The 17,206-nt window shown below is 38.1% G+C and overlaps 2 protein-coding genes across 3 annotated transcripts in view; one reads left to right on the forward strand and one right to left on the reverse strand.

Moving 5' to 3' along the window:
• The first annotated feature begins 3,063 nt into the window (after positions 1 to 3,063).
• On the forward strand, positions 3,064 to 12,218 carry pstpip2 (proline-serine-threonine phosphatase interacting protein 2). Of its 2 annotated transcripts, none has more exons than XM_015022298.1 (14): positions 3,064 to 3,211; positions 3,761 to 3,861; positions 5,783 to 5,857; positions 6,402 to 6,436; positions 6,539 to 6,645; positions 6,742 to 6,804; positions 7,767 to 7,865; positions 8,129 to 8,174; positions 8,319 to 8,398; positions 8,481 to 8,579; positions 9,620 to 9,716; positions 9,843 to 9,927; positions 10,071 to 10,111; positions 10,203 to 12,218. In XM_015022298.1, the coding sequence occupies exons 1-14, from the start codon at positions 3,179 to 3,181 to the stop codon at positions 10,256 to 10,258; spliced, it is 1,017 nt and encodes a 338-aa protein (XP_014877784.1). In that variant the 5' UTR covers positions 3,064 to 3,178; the 3' UTR covers positions 10,259 to 12,218. The 2 variants fall into 2 exon arrangements, with proteins under 2 accessions (XP_014877784.1, XP_014877786.1); XM_015022300.1 differs by having other exon boundaries at positions 10,071 to 10,108.
• dhx29 (DEAH (Asp-Glu-Ala-His) box polypeptide 29) overlaps positions 10,638 to 17,206 on the reverse strand; it is a 15,156-nt gene continuing 8,587 nt past the window's right edge. Inside the window, exons 15-24 of the mRNA XM_015022297.1 lie at positions 17,127 to 17,206; positions 15,786 to 15,914; positions 15,587 to 15,662; positions 15,286 to 15,510; positions 14,788 to 14,924; positions 13,796 to 13,886; positions 13,426 to 13,710; positions 13,227 to 13,358; positions 12,846 to 12,942; positions 10,638 to 12,547 (exon numbers count right to left, since the gene is read on the reverse strand). Coding sequence (XP_014877783.1) covers positions 12,492 to 12,547; positions 12,846 to 12,942; positions 13,227 to 13,358; positions 13,426 to 13,710; positions 13,796 to 13,886; positions 14,788 to 14,924; positions 15,286 to 15,510; positions 15,587 to 15,662; positions 15,786 to 15,914; positions 17,127 to 17,206 — 1,308 coding nt within the window. The 3' untranslated portion in view covers positions 10,638 to 12,491. The remainder of the gene's footprint in view (positions 12,548 to 12,845; positions 12,943 to 13,226; positions 13,359 to 13,425; positions 13,711 to 13,795; positions 13,887 to 14,787; positions 14,925 to 15,285; positions 15,511 to 15,586; positions 15,663 to 15,785; positions 15,915 to 17,126) is intronic.

A 17,206-nucleotide genomic window follows, 5' to 3' on the forward strand; every position in this document is an offset into this window, starting at 1 on the left:
TGTTTAGCCAGATAGGTATTATTAAAATGCTCTCCAAAATACTGAATTGGTTTCAGAATCAGAAACACAAAAGTTACATCTAGGACTTTCCACTGAGAAATACCTATAAAGTGCTGAAATCTGTGTATTTCACAGGAAATATGGGTTTATTTAAGATCAGCACTCACCAGCGTAACACCAGCACTCCAGTTAATGATTCTTCTTTGATTTATTTAAGTTAGAAAAAAGTACAAGTTAACAAAGATCAAAAAGATAATACATCATAGAGGTGAATGATATGAGCTTTTTTTGTTTTAATCAATTTTACCATATTTTCTGGTATTTATTGTAATAATAACAAAACTAATGTTAAAAAACTAGAGTTGAAACCAAAAATGTACATCACTCAATAAAAAGTCAGTAATATATATGTTTTTCTTATTAAATCAAACCAAATTTCTTTTGCCTCAGGTCAGTTACAATTAGAAAATAATTTGCATTTACTGGACCAGCATTGGAATCCCCATACTTCCCAGTTAGGCCGGTGTTCCCAAGTGTCGCATTTTTTCCTGCAAATGTAACAATGGCAATCATGACCAAACAGTTCCACTTTGGTTTCGTCAGACCACAAGGCTCATCTCCAAACAAAAAACTCTTTGTAGTTGTGCAGCTGCTAACGGCTATCTGGCTTTATATGCTTTTTTTCTTTCCTTCCTCCTGGCCCATGTCAGTTCAGGACACACTGTACTGTGGATGATGACACCTTCTAACAGCTTCAGCCAGCATTTTAACAAGATCTTCGACTCTTGTGCTGGGATCAGTTTGCACATTTCAGACCAAAAATGATATGCATCTCTGGGAGACAGAAGAACCCATCTCCCTTCTAAACAGTATGACGATTGAACATTCCCATCATGTCTATACTTGCGCCAGTCATTAAAATACCTGCATCTTGACTAGGAACTCTGTATCTTCTCTTATTTCTTGTCTCAGTCATATTACAGATACAACACATATTCAGATACACATCCGATTTATATTGAAATATTAAATAATTTCCGTCTGTTAGGATCTTGTAGTAAATGGTGACTCAAGCTCAAGTTTCAGGAAACCTTGCAGACTTCCAGGAAAATACTTTCCAAAAACTTTTCTCAGGGCCTCTGCTGGTCAAAGGATGGCCTTTACAGCCATATAGGTACTTTTATAAATTGATCATACAATAAAATCTGTCCTACAATAATTCAGCAGGATAACTGGTAAGTAGGAACACAAATAAAGGGAGGGCGACAGAGCAGGTTTTTTGCATTAGGCTGACATTCAGATGGTTCAGTGGAGGGTGGAGAAGGAGGGAGAAGGAGGGAGAATGGGTATAGAGGGCCGAGAGGGCAACCGCCCTAGTTGCCCAAATCAGAAACTGCCCCTGGTCGATTATATGCACGTGTCATTGCAACAAATGAAAATTACCTCAAGAAGGAATGCCATTCCTGGGTGGTGAAACTTAATACCAGGGGCTTCAGCGAGAGCGGACAGGTCCAAACCTGTCCGAACACTTCTGTAATTCTAGGATATTTAGTTTACATAGCTAAATTATTGCCCAGTGGCTTTGCTAGTGTTATTTTTACATCCCAGAAAATGTTCTTTTCTGTTCTGACTGTTCCCTTAGGCCCTTTTCGCACTGCAGGGTCCGGCACGGAACGGAACGTAACTGCACGCTTCGGTCCGGTTCCACCCGTGCTGCAACCCAGTTGTATTTGCATATAACTGAGGGCGGCATCGAAACTGTACCTGACGTCATTGTTTTTGAAACTAAACAACCGGCATCCTGCATGTTTTAGTTCTCTCCTTGGTTTTACACACCTGCATCAAATGATGGCTCATTAGAGGCATAAGGAGAACATTGACTTGCCGAGGAGGTTGTTACTATCACTAGGGAGAGAACTAAAACATGCAGGATGCCGGTGTTCTATCCGATAGCCATACGCTGTTAGGACGGCCTACATGCAGTTAGTACGCATGCCCGCGCATGCGCATTAAGAAGTCCGACCGTCTGGAGGTGTCAGTTCAGCGTACGCAACAAGTTATGACGAAAATAAGTCATTAAATTGTCTATAATATCACATAATATGATAACTAGATAGATATACATGCGTTGTCGTGGTTTCAAAGTGTATTTAAAGCAGGTCTGGCTACCGCTCCAGTCAACTACAACACACGCCCGAGTAAAACTCATTAATCTATTTAACCGCTAAGTCAGGATGTCACATAACTGTTAATAACAAAGTGTATGATGATCTACGTCATGATTCTATGTTGCTGATTAAATAAAATCGTATGGTAATGACTGCTTATACATGTCAGAGCTAAGCGTAGGACTATCTGACAATGTAGGCTGATCTGACAGAACACCGGCCAGTGCAGTCGTTCTCAAACTGTGGTCCGCGGGCGCGCCCTGGTGGTCCGTGAGGTACTGCATGTAAACGACCTTTTTATTTGCCGTGACGTGAGCTCAGAAGTGGTGACTCGCCAAAAGGATTGTGTTAAAAGTACGGTAATGGAAAACTGGCTTAAAACCGAGTTACTCAAAAGTGTGACTTTGCTTGGTAATGAATGACGCTCTGCTTACACGTCTACTATTGTTATTTTTTTATTTAATTAAATGATTAAATTAATTAAATGACATTAATAAATACAATTGATAGAAATGGGTGGATTATTTTTAGATTTAATGGTGCAGAAAATGATTTTTTTGTTTCTGCTAAAGCAACTCAAGAATGTTTTCTTTAATTAATTGTGATTCTAAATCACAAATAGCCCCAAAGTGATGTGCACTGCTGGGACTGTACTTCCTGTATTACTTATTTTAGGTTGCGTCGACGGTTATATTTCAGTCCGTTTTCTCATATTTCTCGGTATTTAAGTAAGATGTCCCTCAGGCACGCTTTCAATTGCAAGAGCAATATTTTTTTAAAAACGCTTTTAATTTGTAATTGGTATCTGTAGTCAGCAGAGGGCAGCATACTCAAACATCATTTGGGACTGCCAGGAATCCACCTATTTGTCGGCGTCATCATCACTGCGCGCTCGAAACATTGACCCAAGAGAGTTGTTCACACTTGACACACAGTGTTTGTTGCAGAGGGAATGTACACACCTGCAGCCCAGGCAACCCTGCCTCTCTGCTGCTTTCTGTGTTTCAGTCATGAAGAACCTTCACTTCAAAGATTTTTTCTGGGTGAGGTATTTGTTTGTGTTCCGCTTTATTTTCTAATGGAGATTAAATGTAAAAATTTATGCGCCTCAGTTATGTACTTTTTAATTTAAAACTTGATGCAGATAATAATTTAGTTAGATTCGATCTGATAATATGTATTAAGCCTTTTCATTGATTGCTTATGTTCCATGTACCTGTTACATATTCAAGTGAGGACATACAGTACTTTAATTCTTAACTAATAGCACAAAACAGAAAAGCTCAAAACAAATTTGCACAATTATAATTGACCCCTCCACCCCCCCTAAAATCTCAAATTTAATCAAATTTGCATTTATTGATCTTGTTGCACCATACAAAAGAAGTAGAAATTGAGATTATTTTTGCTGGGTCACACTCTAACATAGGCGCAAAGCTTAAAAATTTAAATAAAGTGGAAATTGAAGTTTTTCTAATTCCAACAGCATAAGCAGAACATGTTACAATTAAAATAGTATGTTAAGAGAACATGTTAGAAGGTGTTTTTAATAAAGAAAATAAAACTAATTATTATTTTTTTTTTTTTTTCAGTGTCCAGATCTGACATCCACTGCTGGCTATGATGCCATCATTCAGTATCTCAATGACGGAAAGAGAACATGCAAAGAGGTGGAGGACTTCATGAAAGCTAGGTAAGGGCTTTTCTCATGCATGCTCAGGAAATTGATTATACTCAGGTCCAAATTCCAAAACCAAAAGCTAAAGCAACGGGAACTATAGCTTTTTGTGTCAGTGTGGGAAGCAATAAAGTTTATTATTTAAGATACTAAAGGAAAAGATATAATAATGTGTGTTACTTCTTGGAGCAGCAAGACTACAAAAGGCTATTTTCTACACTTAACTACTCTAAATTGATCCCCTTCTAACATTTCTTGATTATTTAAGTAGTAAAGTGTGTTCGTGAAGCATCTTTTGGCGTATTTTATTGTGGAGTCATGCAAAGTCATGTGTTTGCATTCTAAATTCCTCCTTCCTCCTATAATAATTAATCTACCCTAGCGCTATCACCCACCACACACACACACACACACACACACACACACACACGTTAAACCCTGTTATTTCTACCGCTAACCTGAGCTAAAGTAATGTAAATTATTGAGGAGCTTATTATGATTTAGTGCAACAGAACACTATTCATGTCATTATTATTGACAGTAATAAACTATAGAAATAGCTAGAAAAGTAGATTGCACAATACCACAACTGAAAGTTCCTTAAATTAAAAAGGAAAGCATGCTGTGGACAAAACTGCTTCGCAAAATACAAGAAGTAAGACTTTTTGATCATGGCAGTTGCTGTAAAAAGACGTTACCGAGCTAACATATCTAAAACTGTATAAATGGAAAGTAGAATTAAAGGGAATTGAGCCTTCAAACCATGTCTGTTCTTGCAGAACCTTGTTGGGAGTTTTTGTACCTGCTGTGTGTTACTGTTTACTAGTCAGCGTCAGAAAATAATGGACTATTAAAGGATATTTGTTCTAAAATAGTTTTAGAGTAGCTGTTTCCTGCTCTGGTATCTGTGTGCTGCGTTTCTTCACTTGATTGATTGCTGTGTAAAGGCCTGGGCTTGGTCTTGGTGTGCCCAACATAAAAAGCAAAATACCGGTAATCAGTTTTGGTTTATAAGTAGCTCAATATAAACTTTAAGCCAGTCTTCTGAGCTCTTGATGTAGCTGTTTCTGCATGACACAGGTGGCAAATGTAGGTGAATGTAGTCAATTTTTCTCAGCTGTGTCATCAGGTGTAACTTGTAAAGAAGCAACTGTACGTACTTTTCATGCATCATGTCAGCATGAATTGTAACCAGCGGTAATGCTTCAAAGCAACAAGTCAGCTTATGTACATTCCTTTTTTGCTTATCAGTCAAGCAAGAGGCTGATATGCAAACAAATCTTCCTCCAAATAGTCTGTTCTGCAATGAGATGCAAAGTGAGCATCTGTTTGGAGACGTTTGTGGTGCAGCATTTTGCAAAAATATTAACTTTTTCCACATTTTGTTATGTTAGAACCAGAAACTAATGTATTTTAGACCTATATATATATATATATAGTGTGTGGCGGCTTCATGGTGTAGGGTTGTGTGTCTTTAGCAGGGATTGGTGAAGCTGGTGAGAGCTGATGGAAAAATGGATAAAGCTTTTTAAAGCTGAAAGAAAGCTTGGTTTGGTTTTGCAGAAGACTAAGACTGGGGCAGTAGTTCATTAGCAGCAGGGCAATGCAGAGGCACAAAGGCATTATTTATGACATAGGCATCTGCGTTCCAAAAAATTTTCTCTGTCCACTACGACTGAGTTTGAACTATTTTGGAAGGATGTGTGAAAAGGATGTTAGCGACAGAAGTTTAAAACCTGCATGCAACATTTCAGACCTGCATGCATATAAGTGGTAAAAGCCATGGATCTCTTACCTTACACTTAAAAACTGCACAACTGTGTAACATTAAATAATGTAAGATCACTATTAAATACACTGGAAGATAGCTTCTGCTACATTTTTAAACATATCTACTCTCTTAAAAGACTCACTGTTTATTAACTGTTCCTTTCAGGGCTTCGATCGAAGAGAGGTACGCCAAAGACCTGCTTAGTTTGTCCAAGAAAGTTTGTGGACACAATGAGATGAAGTAAGCAACCTCCCCGTCCGGATGCAGCCATTTACTCCACTGACCAACTGTAAATACAGCACACAAGCATTTTGCTCTGTTAAATGCGTAGATATATTTCCTGCAGAAATATAAATTTCCTGTGCCTTTGCTTCCAGATTTAGGCACGGATACGTTCAGCAAAAGCACGACAATTTCATTCAAACACATTTTAAATATAAGTACCATTAAAATAAAAAAATAGCAGACGATACTGGTCCCTTCTCAGTTTCCTTTTGATGTTAGTCGGTCCCTATTGCTAACATGCTACTTATTCAAAAACACAAGTTTCCATTTTAGTCAAATGTCTGTTCTGGTTTTAGTGTTAAGAGGAAGGAAGAGGGATATGTGAAGATGATGGTATCTCCTTTTATGACACTTGATTAGTCCTTTTTCAAAAGTTAGAGCATCTTGTCCCTGTGACAAAAGAATAGGGACATTTCAATTGGAAGAAACTATATGGTAATGAACTTTTTTCATTTATGTAAATTTGGAGTGGTAATCTGTTTTACTTTTATATTTTAAGCACATTAAAAAGATCCCTGGACGTGTTTAAACTACGTAAGTGCCTTGACAGCAATGCTACAATGACTCTTAGAGTTCATGCTTTCCACGCTGAATGCAACTAAAAGCGTGTTTGTTTGGTTTTTTTTCTCCTTTAAGAGACTGAACATGTTAGTCTATCACACTTACAACTGGCGCAGAGTATGAGGGAAGAGGTCAAGAAACTGGAAGACTTCAAAGAAAAGCAAAAAGAAGCAAGGAAAAAAGTTGGTGCTCTTATTTATGCTGTGATATATTTTAGGTGACCTGAGTTAATTTGACGTGTAACCTTTTCTTTCTTTCTTTTTTTTTTCTTTTTTTAGATAGAACAACAGATGGATGCTCTCCACAAACAGAAGTCCTCACAGTTTAAGAAGACGATGGATGTGAGTTGAGATGAAAATATGTTACGGAACCTTTCAGATTTGAGTGTGTAAAACCTCTTAAAATACGTTAATCTTTTATAAAACAGTGGTAGCTGAAAATGACAGATTTAGTCAGTGATCGTCCTTGTCTGGATTTTTTTTTATCTTTGTAAATTACTTTAGTTGTTTTGTAAAGTGTTCTATAAATCAACACGTGTGAATAATGGAAAAAACATACGAACAAAAAGTAGAAATGACTCTAGTGCAAAGGCCTGCGGCGACTTCTGTAAATATCTTAGATCAAGTTTAAAAATAAATAAATGTTTTCTCTTTCAGCATGTAAACACAATGTGGGTGCTTCTTAGAAAGAACCGAGAATTTTCACTCTTCTCCTAACATTTTAACCATGTTCTCAAATGTTTCCACTTTTTTCTTGAAGTCCAATTTGTGACTTCAGTCTGTAATGGGGGAAAAAAAAGATCTACAAGAAAATTTAAGTTCATTTTAATTCTTCCACATACCTTTAAGTAGTTTTATGTAAACCAAAGTTGGAATACTCACACTTATAAAAGTGAAAACAAACATGTCGCTAGTCGTCTCTTGTTTTCCACTACTTTTGGGCAACCTATCGTGTAAAATGAGAACCCGGAGTAGTATAGGAAGCAAAATAGGACACGCAGAATCATCAAAACAGTTTCAACTGCGTGTAAAATATCAAATTCTTTACTTCTACTTTGATGGAGGAAGTTGCTCCATCGAGTTGCATCAAGTCTGAGCATCTGAGTATACCATTTACAAAAAAAAAAAGTCATGGCTTCACAGTGAAAAGCGTGCAAATTTTGATGTTAATTAGTTGAGAAAGGAGAACTAATTACGACAGACTTATTTCCTTTGTTTTATTTATGTTTTGCTTTGATTCTTTGTGGTGACAAAAAGTTCAGAATGATGACAGTTCCTCCTAACTGCTGTGGTTTTGTGCCCAGTCCAAGAAAACATATGAGCAGAAGTGCCGTGACAAAGAAGAAGCGGATCAGAACATGAACCGAAACACTAACACCAACAACACCAAGCTTGTGGAGAAGGTACACAGACAAACCTATCATAGTGTTACATAAAAAAAAGAAAAAAAAAGATGAAGTACAATTGCTACTCTGAACCTCTGAACTTCAGTAAGCTTGGTGTTTGTCAGAATAAATGATCACTGTGTACGCTAATCCCAGTTTAGGGGTAAACTGCATTATCTCTAACTTGATATTTTTGGAAAATGTCACTGTTTTTTTTTTGTGTTTTTTTTCCTTGTAGACATTCCTAATTTACATTGAGGCTTCTGTTATTTATTTTCCAGCTCCAGTCAAAAGCTCAGCAGGCAAAACTGAACGCAGAAGAAGCAGGTAAGTTAAAAAAAAAAAAAAAAAAAGCAACGCTAGGATGAACTGGCTGGATTACGTTAAAGTATGACTTTTAAGCACTAAAGGATCGACAAAACCAATCGATATAACTGAACATCTGTCGTGATGGATCTGTTTCATCGGCAGACAGATTATACCAACAGAATGTCGTAACCCTGGGGAAAATTAGAGACGACTGGCTGAAGGAGCATGTGAGCGCCTGCGAGGTAAGGCTGAGGATAACAATCAATGCATTAGACACGCAATGTGCTAAATGCCAATTCTTTTATATATTTTTTTCAATCCCAGATATTTGAAAAACAGTCGATGGAGCGTATTAGCTTCCTGAGGAACACAGTGTGGACTCACCTCAACCAGCTTTCGCAGCAATGTGTCACCAGCGATGAGGTAAAGCTAAAATTGGGATTGCTGCGATCTACATCGCATTAACGTTGCAGTCACACGTGCACAGTTTTTAAATCGCCGACAAGGAACCGTTTTATAATTTCTCTAGCAATAATAGAGCTGCTTCCTTAATCAGCTGGCCTATCGAAGCACAAACGGCGTTTTTTTTGCGAGGGTTTATGTCAGGCCGTCAAGACTTTCAATGCATTTTTAAGTACAAGTTCACATTGCAAAATGCAAACACAATGAGTTTTTAGACTCATTGTGAAATTAGCATGTACATTCGGACATTATAGGTACTTTAAGGTGCTAAAGTCAATATTTTTTGACTCATCAAAAGGGTAATGAGCTCCGTAGGCTTCTCTGAGGTTATTGTTTTGGATTTAGATCTCCTTAGGTGTGACGATTTTTGGTGTCTGTTGTTCCAGGTAGTGGGAACAGTGCTGACTCAGTCATTTTAATCCGCTGCACTCCCACCACACAGCAGACGGAGACATTTAACAGCTACTTGCAGACCACAGCTAAGCACTTAGCGGCTTAAGAGTCAGACATCACCAGGCATCAGAAAATAAATGTCGGTCTTGGACTGTAAATAGGTGTTGCTCGTACAGTGGCCTGCAAAATCTTTTTTTTTTTTCCCCACCTTTTGCTAAGTTGCAACCGCAAGCCAGTGTGTTTTATTAGAAGCTTTTCTAATAGTTCAGCAAAAAAAAAGTAGCAGATGAAATCTAAAGCGGAAGGAAATGCTTCCAAAAATATCTAATTTGTATTCAGACTCCTTGAGTCATTGTTTTGTCGAACACTGTCCACAGGAAGCGCGACTAATATTTTTGGGTCACGTCTCTGTCGCCTGATCATCTGGACACCGGAACTGTCCTCCCGTGTGAAACAGCTCAGACTTTCTCTGATTAACGTTGCCCTTTGTCCAGCCTATCCAGTTTACTACTTTGACCATTTTTTTTTACTCATTAAATAGGTAACTGCATTTATCAGAGCAAAAACATGCATAACATTTTGTGTTTTATGTGTCTGTGTGTGCCAAGCTGTACGAGGAAGTTAGAAGGTCACTGGAGCAATGTGACATCCAGGAAGATATCGAACACTTTGTGAATCTCAGACGGACCGGAGACAAACCCGCAGGTGTGACTGGAACACAAACTGATAATAGCGTGCCATTAACAATTAACCAGTCCCATAAACAGAGGGAAGTAATTATCTACTATTATTTGCCAGTAAGTGAACAATTTCTGTGCTTGTCTGGAACAGCTCCAGTCGCATATGAGAACTTCTACACGGGCCTGAGGTCTCCAACCGGACCACCGCCTTCCCGGGTGCCTCCACCAGCTGTGAGGTAAGCAAAAAAAAAGAAATACAATTTTTATTTATTTTATTTTTTTTCGTTACCTTCTCATTTTATGACTTGTTCTTTGCTGCTGCAACAACAACAAAAAAAGGCCACAATTTATGTTTCAATGTTAATTTGTGAATTTTCAGAAGGGGACCGCTTCCTGATCCAACACAGAACAATAGAGGTGCGTTTTCTTTCACTAAAGAGTTCTCTGCTTTTTTTTTTTTTTTTTGCAGATTTTGCTATATGTTCTGAATTGCGCTGTCCTTTCGTTGCAGATGACGCGCGCCACTCTTTGGTGCAGGACGGAGATTACAGCGTGATCCAGTATTAGCACATACATCTCCAGCAGTTTCAGACTTACCCGTTATAGCCCATCGCTTCCCCTTTTTAGGCTTCCTGTAAACACACGGTCATATCAGATGGAAAATTTGTGTCATAACTATGTGTACAGACTACGTTTCACTTTAGATTTCTTCGTGTGTTGAATGTAGTTTTATGAAACAAAAGAAGTGGAAGTAGGTTTGAAGTTAATATATAAAATAAATGTATTGATCACATTAAGCAATCACTATCAGTGTTTTACTTCATGGAAGATCACCAGACATAAATCTTAAGATGATAATGCAAACTTAATTGCAGTGTGAATTCTGCAGTTAGGTTGGATTATATGTTTATATTAACTGTGCTTTGATTTTTTGTTTGTTTCTTTTTGCATTAACTTAAGACTTTCCCAGATTTAAACATGCCATTTGTTAACCAGTTTTCGTTTCCTTGTTGATGTGAAAGTGACTGACCGCTGTCTCGTGAGTGGCAAGATTCTCACGTTTTTATTGTAAGGAAGAAAAAAAGTCCCAGTCCAAGTTATTTATCAACTTGAACTTGTTACATTTTTGCGAATTGTTCAAGACAATAAAAAAAAAAATCCTCTTTCAAATCCATCTTTATATATACGATGTACATATAAATTATATAATAAATAATATAGACCATCAATACTTTCATTTGAAATCTCGTGAAAACGAGTTAAATTATTGAAGCCATGCCCTTTGAATTTGTCGTTCTGCAGACAAATCTGTATTTTTATTAATGATTCTGTTAAAAGAAGTTGAGTTTGAGACGGTGGAAAGAGGAAAAAGGAAATATTGTTGCTTCATCCGTCTTCAGAGCATTTCATAACTTTTGAATTTTTTTTCACATTTTGCAACCATAAACTTCATGGCAAGTCGTATGTATGTGATGGAGCAAAACACAACAGAGTGCATAACTGTTAAATCAAAGGAAAAACGATGCATCGTTTTTAAATATTTTTTGATAAAAATGACCTGAAAAGTGTGGTGTGAATTTCTATTCAGTGCTCGTTAACCCTGTATGAACCCAGAGCAACCAAAAAGATCACCTGACCATGGAAATGGTTTCTGCACACCGACTGAAACTTGGCAGACTACACACAGGCCTTGTAAAGAGCTAGGGCTAGCTAAGCCTTCATGTGGCAAACAACCCTAAGATCCCTCAGAGCGTCCCAGTTGAAAATCTTCACGATTGCTGTTCACCAATATTCTCCAAAAAAATATATCTCAGAAAACTCTATGGTAACTGATGGTTCCACAAAGTACTGAGCTAAACATAATGCTTTCCCGACTTTTTTCTTTATTTGCAAAACAAACAAAAAATACAAAAAAAAGTGCGAGTTTCCTTTAATCTTACAAATATGTGCTACTTAGTAATAATCTGTCACATAAAATCCCAATATAGTTCACTGGCGTTTACTTGTGTCAAGTTATAAAATCTGCACAAGTCGGCACTCCTACTTTTCCAAGAAACTGTAAATCTTTCTGGACTAGACAGCAGTTCTTATTGTGGCTACATAATCATTTTTGACTTTTGTCATTTTCTCCAAAGTGTTGTTCTGTGCCTGTATAACCAAACAAATACATTTGTTTTGTTCCGTTTATTTTTTATTTTTTTATTTTTTACTCCAAACACAGAAAACACTTCCTCCAGGCACGTCAGCAGCGCAGTACCAATTTCTGATCTGTCACATGTTGTGCAGCATCTTTATGCACTTTGCTCGGCACGACATGGTTACTGAAAACCCGCTTCACTTGATAAAGAAAGCTGTTAATTTCAGCTGAAAGCTGTAGAGAGAGTTCAGATCTTAGAATGACGACACTTCACCCCTCCATATGCCAATGCTACTATATAAATCAGACGTTTTAATAAGAAATATTCAACATGCCAAGCTCTAAACATTATAGATCTCGGGACCGAATCTGGATGTCACGGAAAGAAAAGTCGCCTTTCTTGTACCGTTTTAACAAAAATCCACAAAACATAAGTATTCCTCCGAAGGATAAAATCTAAACTGTTTTTACTTTATTTTAACAGTTGATTGTAATTTAATTTTTTGTCAGTCATGATACAATAAACATTATTAAAACAATAATTGAAAATAACCTTAACTATTATCTGGGGATTACATTTCAGTGTGTTTGTATGCATTTTATCTACAGTTCTCCTCAATGTGAGTAAAATGAGTCCTCTTCAGTGACCTGCAGCTCCTGATGTTACGCAGCGTGTTCAGATTTGATCAGATCCAGAATCACCTGGATGGTTGCATCACCTACAATGAGAAGACATTTTATTGTACGATCTGCCGTCTAAATTTAGATTCTAGCTAGAGAAAGGGGCGTCGTACAGACAGAGGAGCAATTTGTCTTAAATAAACAACAATAAGAATGAAAGTTATTTTTTTAAATTAAGTGATAAAATTGTAGCCAAGGTAGAGCGATAACTTTCAAACTGCTGATGTGTGGTGTGACACAGTTCAGAGGATTTTTGAAGTTCTGGAGTAACTAAGTTACAGGTGATCAAGGTTCAGGGAAGCATAATAGAAAATGTTTCTTTTATTTTACGTTTACCTTCCAGATTCATTCTGGGGTTCTCCAACTTCCTTTCAAGTAAAGAGTCCATCAGTTTCCTCAAATGTTTGAAGATCACTCCAATCCGTACCGGAGCCTTAAAAGTGGAACAACAAAATTTCTAACTATTGACCATAGAAGAACAGAAGGTCAGACTCAGACGTGTGACGCGTTAACTAACAACTGCTTTAGCACAAGTAAACTAGTAAATGCTCTCTTTACAAAAAGGGAAGAGGTAGTTTGTCATTTTTTTCCTCTAATTTTATAAAATCCACTAAATTGTGACGGAATCTTACAAATAAAACAGATTCAAGTCAAGTTTTGACAAGAATTTCTTGTTAGGGTTCAATACGATACACATGCTGCAGGGGAAGTTCTGACCTGGAAATGAATCCATCCGTCTAACGTCATGAGCTTCTCTCTGTGCTGGATGTCGATGTCGCCTCCGAACAGCAGCATGGGGAACGGAGAAACCAGGGTGGTGTCTCGCAGGTAGATCTTGGTGTATTTAACCTAAAGGGGGAACATTTATCAGCAAAAGCTGCACAGAGAGAGAGACACGGAGCGAACAGGAAACTACCTTCTCCTGGTACAGCAGCCAGCCGTGCACCTGCAGGTTACGGTTAACAGAGGAAGGATGGACCTGAGCCCTGCCCTGAGGCGTCTCCACGGTGCAGGCCACCCGCTCCAGCCCGTCCACGGGGGGGTTGCACAGCACCCGCGCCACGCTGTCGTAGAGCCCCGCCGTCAGCGCCGCATTCAGGATGCAGATCTGCTGCTTGGACAGCGCGGCCGCCCGCTGCTTCGAGCGAGAGGACCAGAAACCCGCCTGCTCCATCATCTTCATCAGCTCGTGCTTCACGTCCTGGAGGGCAAGAGGGAACTGGACGTTACGGGAGGGATGTGAGGAGCTTGGTGAGGAGCAGGTGAAGAGCGAGCACGAGCGCTACCTCTATGGTGAGCAGAGCCGTTCGGTTGAGGAAGTGTTTTCTACAGTAGGACATCTCCGCTCTCAGTCCCTCGGTCTGTGAGCTTTTCCATCTAAAAGAAAACAGCAAATTCTATAAACACAAAAATGCACATTTTGGATTACAAGCATTCCCCCCACCCCCATCTACTTTTGTTCCAAAACACAATCAGAAAACACAGATCTAGGAAATAAAATCACTTTATGCCAGAAAACAAATGTATACAATTCTGACATTACTAATGGTGAATGGTTGACATTTGAAATATTAGGTTGTCAATTGTTAACTCTTTTAATCACAGTTTGGCAACCATGATGCCTTTACTTACCATGCAATGCAACATAAACAAATTGGCATCTAAGCCAGACCAATTGGTCTTATTAAGCATAAATCAAGAGGAAAAAAAAAACTGTGAAATGTAACTTTTGTGTGTATATTTTTACAGTAACACCAAAACTGATATCATTAATGTGTTGGAGTTCTGGTTTAGCAAAAAAAAAAAAAAAAAAGTGGTGATCAAAATATTAAAAGGTTCTCTTTACATTTTAAAAGTTTCTATTTAAGTCTGAAACCTTCTAAAAATACCACGGTGCTCACAGGAAGAATGTGAGCTTGGAGTGCAGTTTGTCATGTAGTCACTAGTTCTATACAGTGAAGTAATAAACCGACAAAAAACTCTTTCCTGTGTATTTCCTAATATGCTTTTAAGCAAAACTTCCTGACCTCAAGAAACCTCAAAGCTGATCTTATAAAAAATATACATTCATGGAAATAGAACAAAGTTGATCACTTCTTTACAGATATTAATAAATTTACACTTTCCTACAAAAGCACTCTTGATGTCTTTATATGTACTTTTAAGGGCTTTGCTTTGATGTTCCTAAGTTGTTTTAATTGATAGTTTTTGATGTTTCATGAAAATATTTGAACCGAAAACATCAGCAAATCATCAGGATCTTTAAACTGGTCCGTACCCCATATATGCGTTATATATGGTCAGGTGATCAGAGTTGGCGGTGGCCAGAGCGGCTTTGGCCAGGTTAGCTTCCTCCTTTCTGTTCATCGGTGTGGAAAATGGAGACTTCTCAGTGATGGCTGCAGCGATGGTTGCCTGAAAGAAAGACATTTTTTTTAATCCTGCTGAAAATATCACTAAAAAGAAAAATAATAATAATAATATTTACAGAATCCTATGTGGTGACGGAAAGTACGAGGGTTCCTCCCATTTTACTTTTTGTTTTTTTACACTCATACCCCTAAATAAAATGCAGATCAATCAATTTCCTTTACAAATCATATAACTAATAAATGAAATTTTATCTCAATAGCAAAAAACAGTTGAACAAAAGTAAAGTTTGTGGTTGTAATATAGCAAAAATGAGAGAAAGATCAAGGTTTGTGACTTCCTCTATAAGGCTCTGTAACTTAAAAGCTTTTTAGAAGTAATCTGAAGAACAGCAAACAGGACTTACTATGGGCTCAAGGCAGCCAAGGATGGCTCCGTAAATGAGCATCTTCCCGATCTTTACGTTGACCGGCAGACTTGCCAGGTGGTGTCCCAAAGGCGTGAGGATGTGGTTGTCGGGTTGACATGCACCGATCTTCCTCAGCAGGTTCACAGCGTTGCTGACGGACTGAGGCTGAGGAGCATCCAGGGCCCGGCTCAGGAAGTCCTCCGGGGACCCATACTGACATTTCTACCACACGGGAGAAAAACACCGTTTGACTTTGTCCGACTTCTTATTGCTAAGTGACAAAGGGTGGCCTCATTACCATTATATGGAGACAAAGCTCCTCCAGCGGGACCCGCAGAATTTCTGGGATGGAGTAATCCATGAAGGCATCAAACCTGGTGTGTCGCAAAAGGGAAAATGGTCACGTTTTAAATGTTTAAAACTAACCAAAGGTCCGTTTATGAGGACAGGCATATTGAGTGTTTTACTGAGGTTTGCCTGCAAACAATGCTCCACACCTGAATTTAGGGTAAAGTCTGAAGCAAAAGCCGTTTCTGACACGTCCTGCTCTCCCCTGCCTCTGGAGGGCGCTGGCTTTGGAGACGAAGGTTTCCACCAAAGAACTCATCTGGCTGCTCTCATGGTACCTGAAGAAGCCCAAAGCAAGATGCTAGTTCAGCAGACTTTCACTTATAGATATTACCAGGCTGTGGAAAACAAAATGGAGACAAACATTGTTAGATGTACAAACTTTAATACACAGCAACGACTATGGGAGTTTTTGCTTTAGTTGTTTGCACAGCTGCCTTACCGCAAAACATTCATTTGTTTTAAGCAAGCATAGAAAATGGATGGTTAAATTTACCACAAGTTTGTTTTTAAAGATTTTAGATATAAATATACTCCTCGTGCCAAATTCTGTCAGGAGAGTTGTATGAAGATACTGTATTAAAACACACGGATTCAATCAATATACTATTTAGTTCTGTATCATTTTTGACCAACATTAGCCATAGGTTGTGGATTTCTAGTCAAAGTTGTCTCTCTGCAGGAGCCTAACTATTGTTAGAGACACGCACATAAACAGAAATGATGAAAACTCTAGTATCTTTACTCTAGTTAACAAGAGTAAAGACAAAAAAGACGACACTTAGCTTGAGCTAGAACAGGAAACAGTTTCTCAGTAGTACAGAGGCACGAACAGAGAATCCCTACATGGAGACTGTGTAGTTGTGTTGTTACTACCTTGACCGACAGATCATTAAACCACAGCAAACACAGACGTCCTGATTGATGTTTTAAGTAGAGTAATGAGTGGTTACTAAATAAATACTTGCTATCTAAGACCTGAACTGCATTTAAAAAGGGTAACTTTGCGATCTGAGGTCATACATGTGTGCTCTACCGTGGGATTTATGGCAAAATGGACAAACAGACAAAAGATTATCCAGCACCTCTAAAATGTGGCTGTGGAATACTAATAAGAATTATATTAATATAACAACATATTACTGTATGTATGAAGAGATTTTATTTTTGCAACTATATACTTCAGGTTTTGTATTTTAGGGCGTCATTAATTTTAATATCACAGAGAAATGTGTCTTTAAATTATACATACTTAACACCTGAGTATGTGGCATGCAAAGGCAAAAAAGGTATGAATATATCCTATATAATGATTAACCAGCACATGAATGGTGTCATAAATCACATGCAGAAATTGTGCTACATTTTCTCCCCCCAAATGTCTCAGTGATTCATAATTAACACTATATGAGCTCCAAAATGTGCTGTAATCATTTAACAGAAAGTCAGCCCCATTATGGGATATTATAGCTTCATTCATGAACTCTTACTTATTTTCTTTAGTCTTTCCTGTGTCGATGACAAAGACAACATCTGGAATCGTCACGCCTGTCTCAGCAATGTTGGTCGA

This window comes from Poecilia latipinna, unplaced genomic scaffold (assembly GCF_001443285.1).
Source record: "Poecilia latipinna isolate Pla-1442-1.1 unplaced genomic scaffold, P_latipinna-1.0 Scaffold2974, whole genome shotgun sequence".
Taxonomy (NCBI): domain Eukaryota; kingdom Metazoa; phylum Chordata; class Actinopteri; order Cyprinodontiformes; family Poeciliidae; genus Poecilia; species Poecilia latipinna.

Bases quoted from the DNA above. Each gene is read 5' to 3' on its own strand.
- pstpip2 (XM_015022298.1), top strand. From the start codon at position 3,179: ATGAAGAACCTTCACTTCAAAGATTTTTTCTGG. The intron at 3,862-5,782 runs GTAAGGGCTTTT...TGTTCCTTTCAG, and splicing joins GAGGACTTCATGAAAGCTAG to GGCTTCGATCGAAGAGAGGT. The intron at 6,437-6,538 runs GTAAGTGCCTTG...TTCTCCTTTAAG, and splicing joins CCTGGACGTGTTTAAACTAC to AGACTGAACATGTTAGTCTA.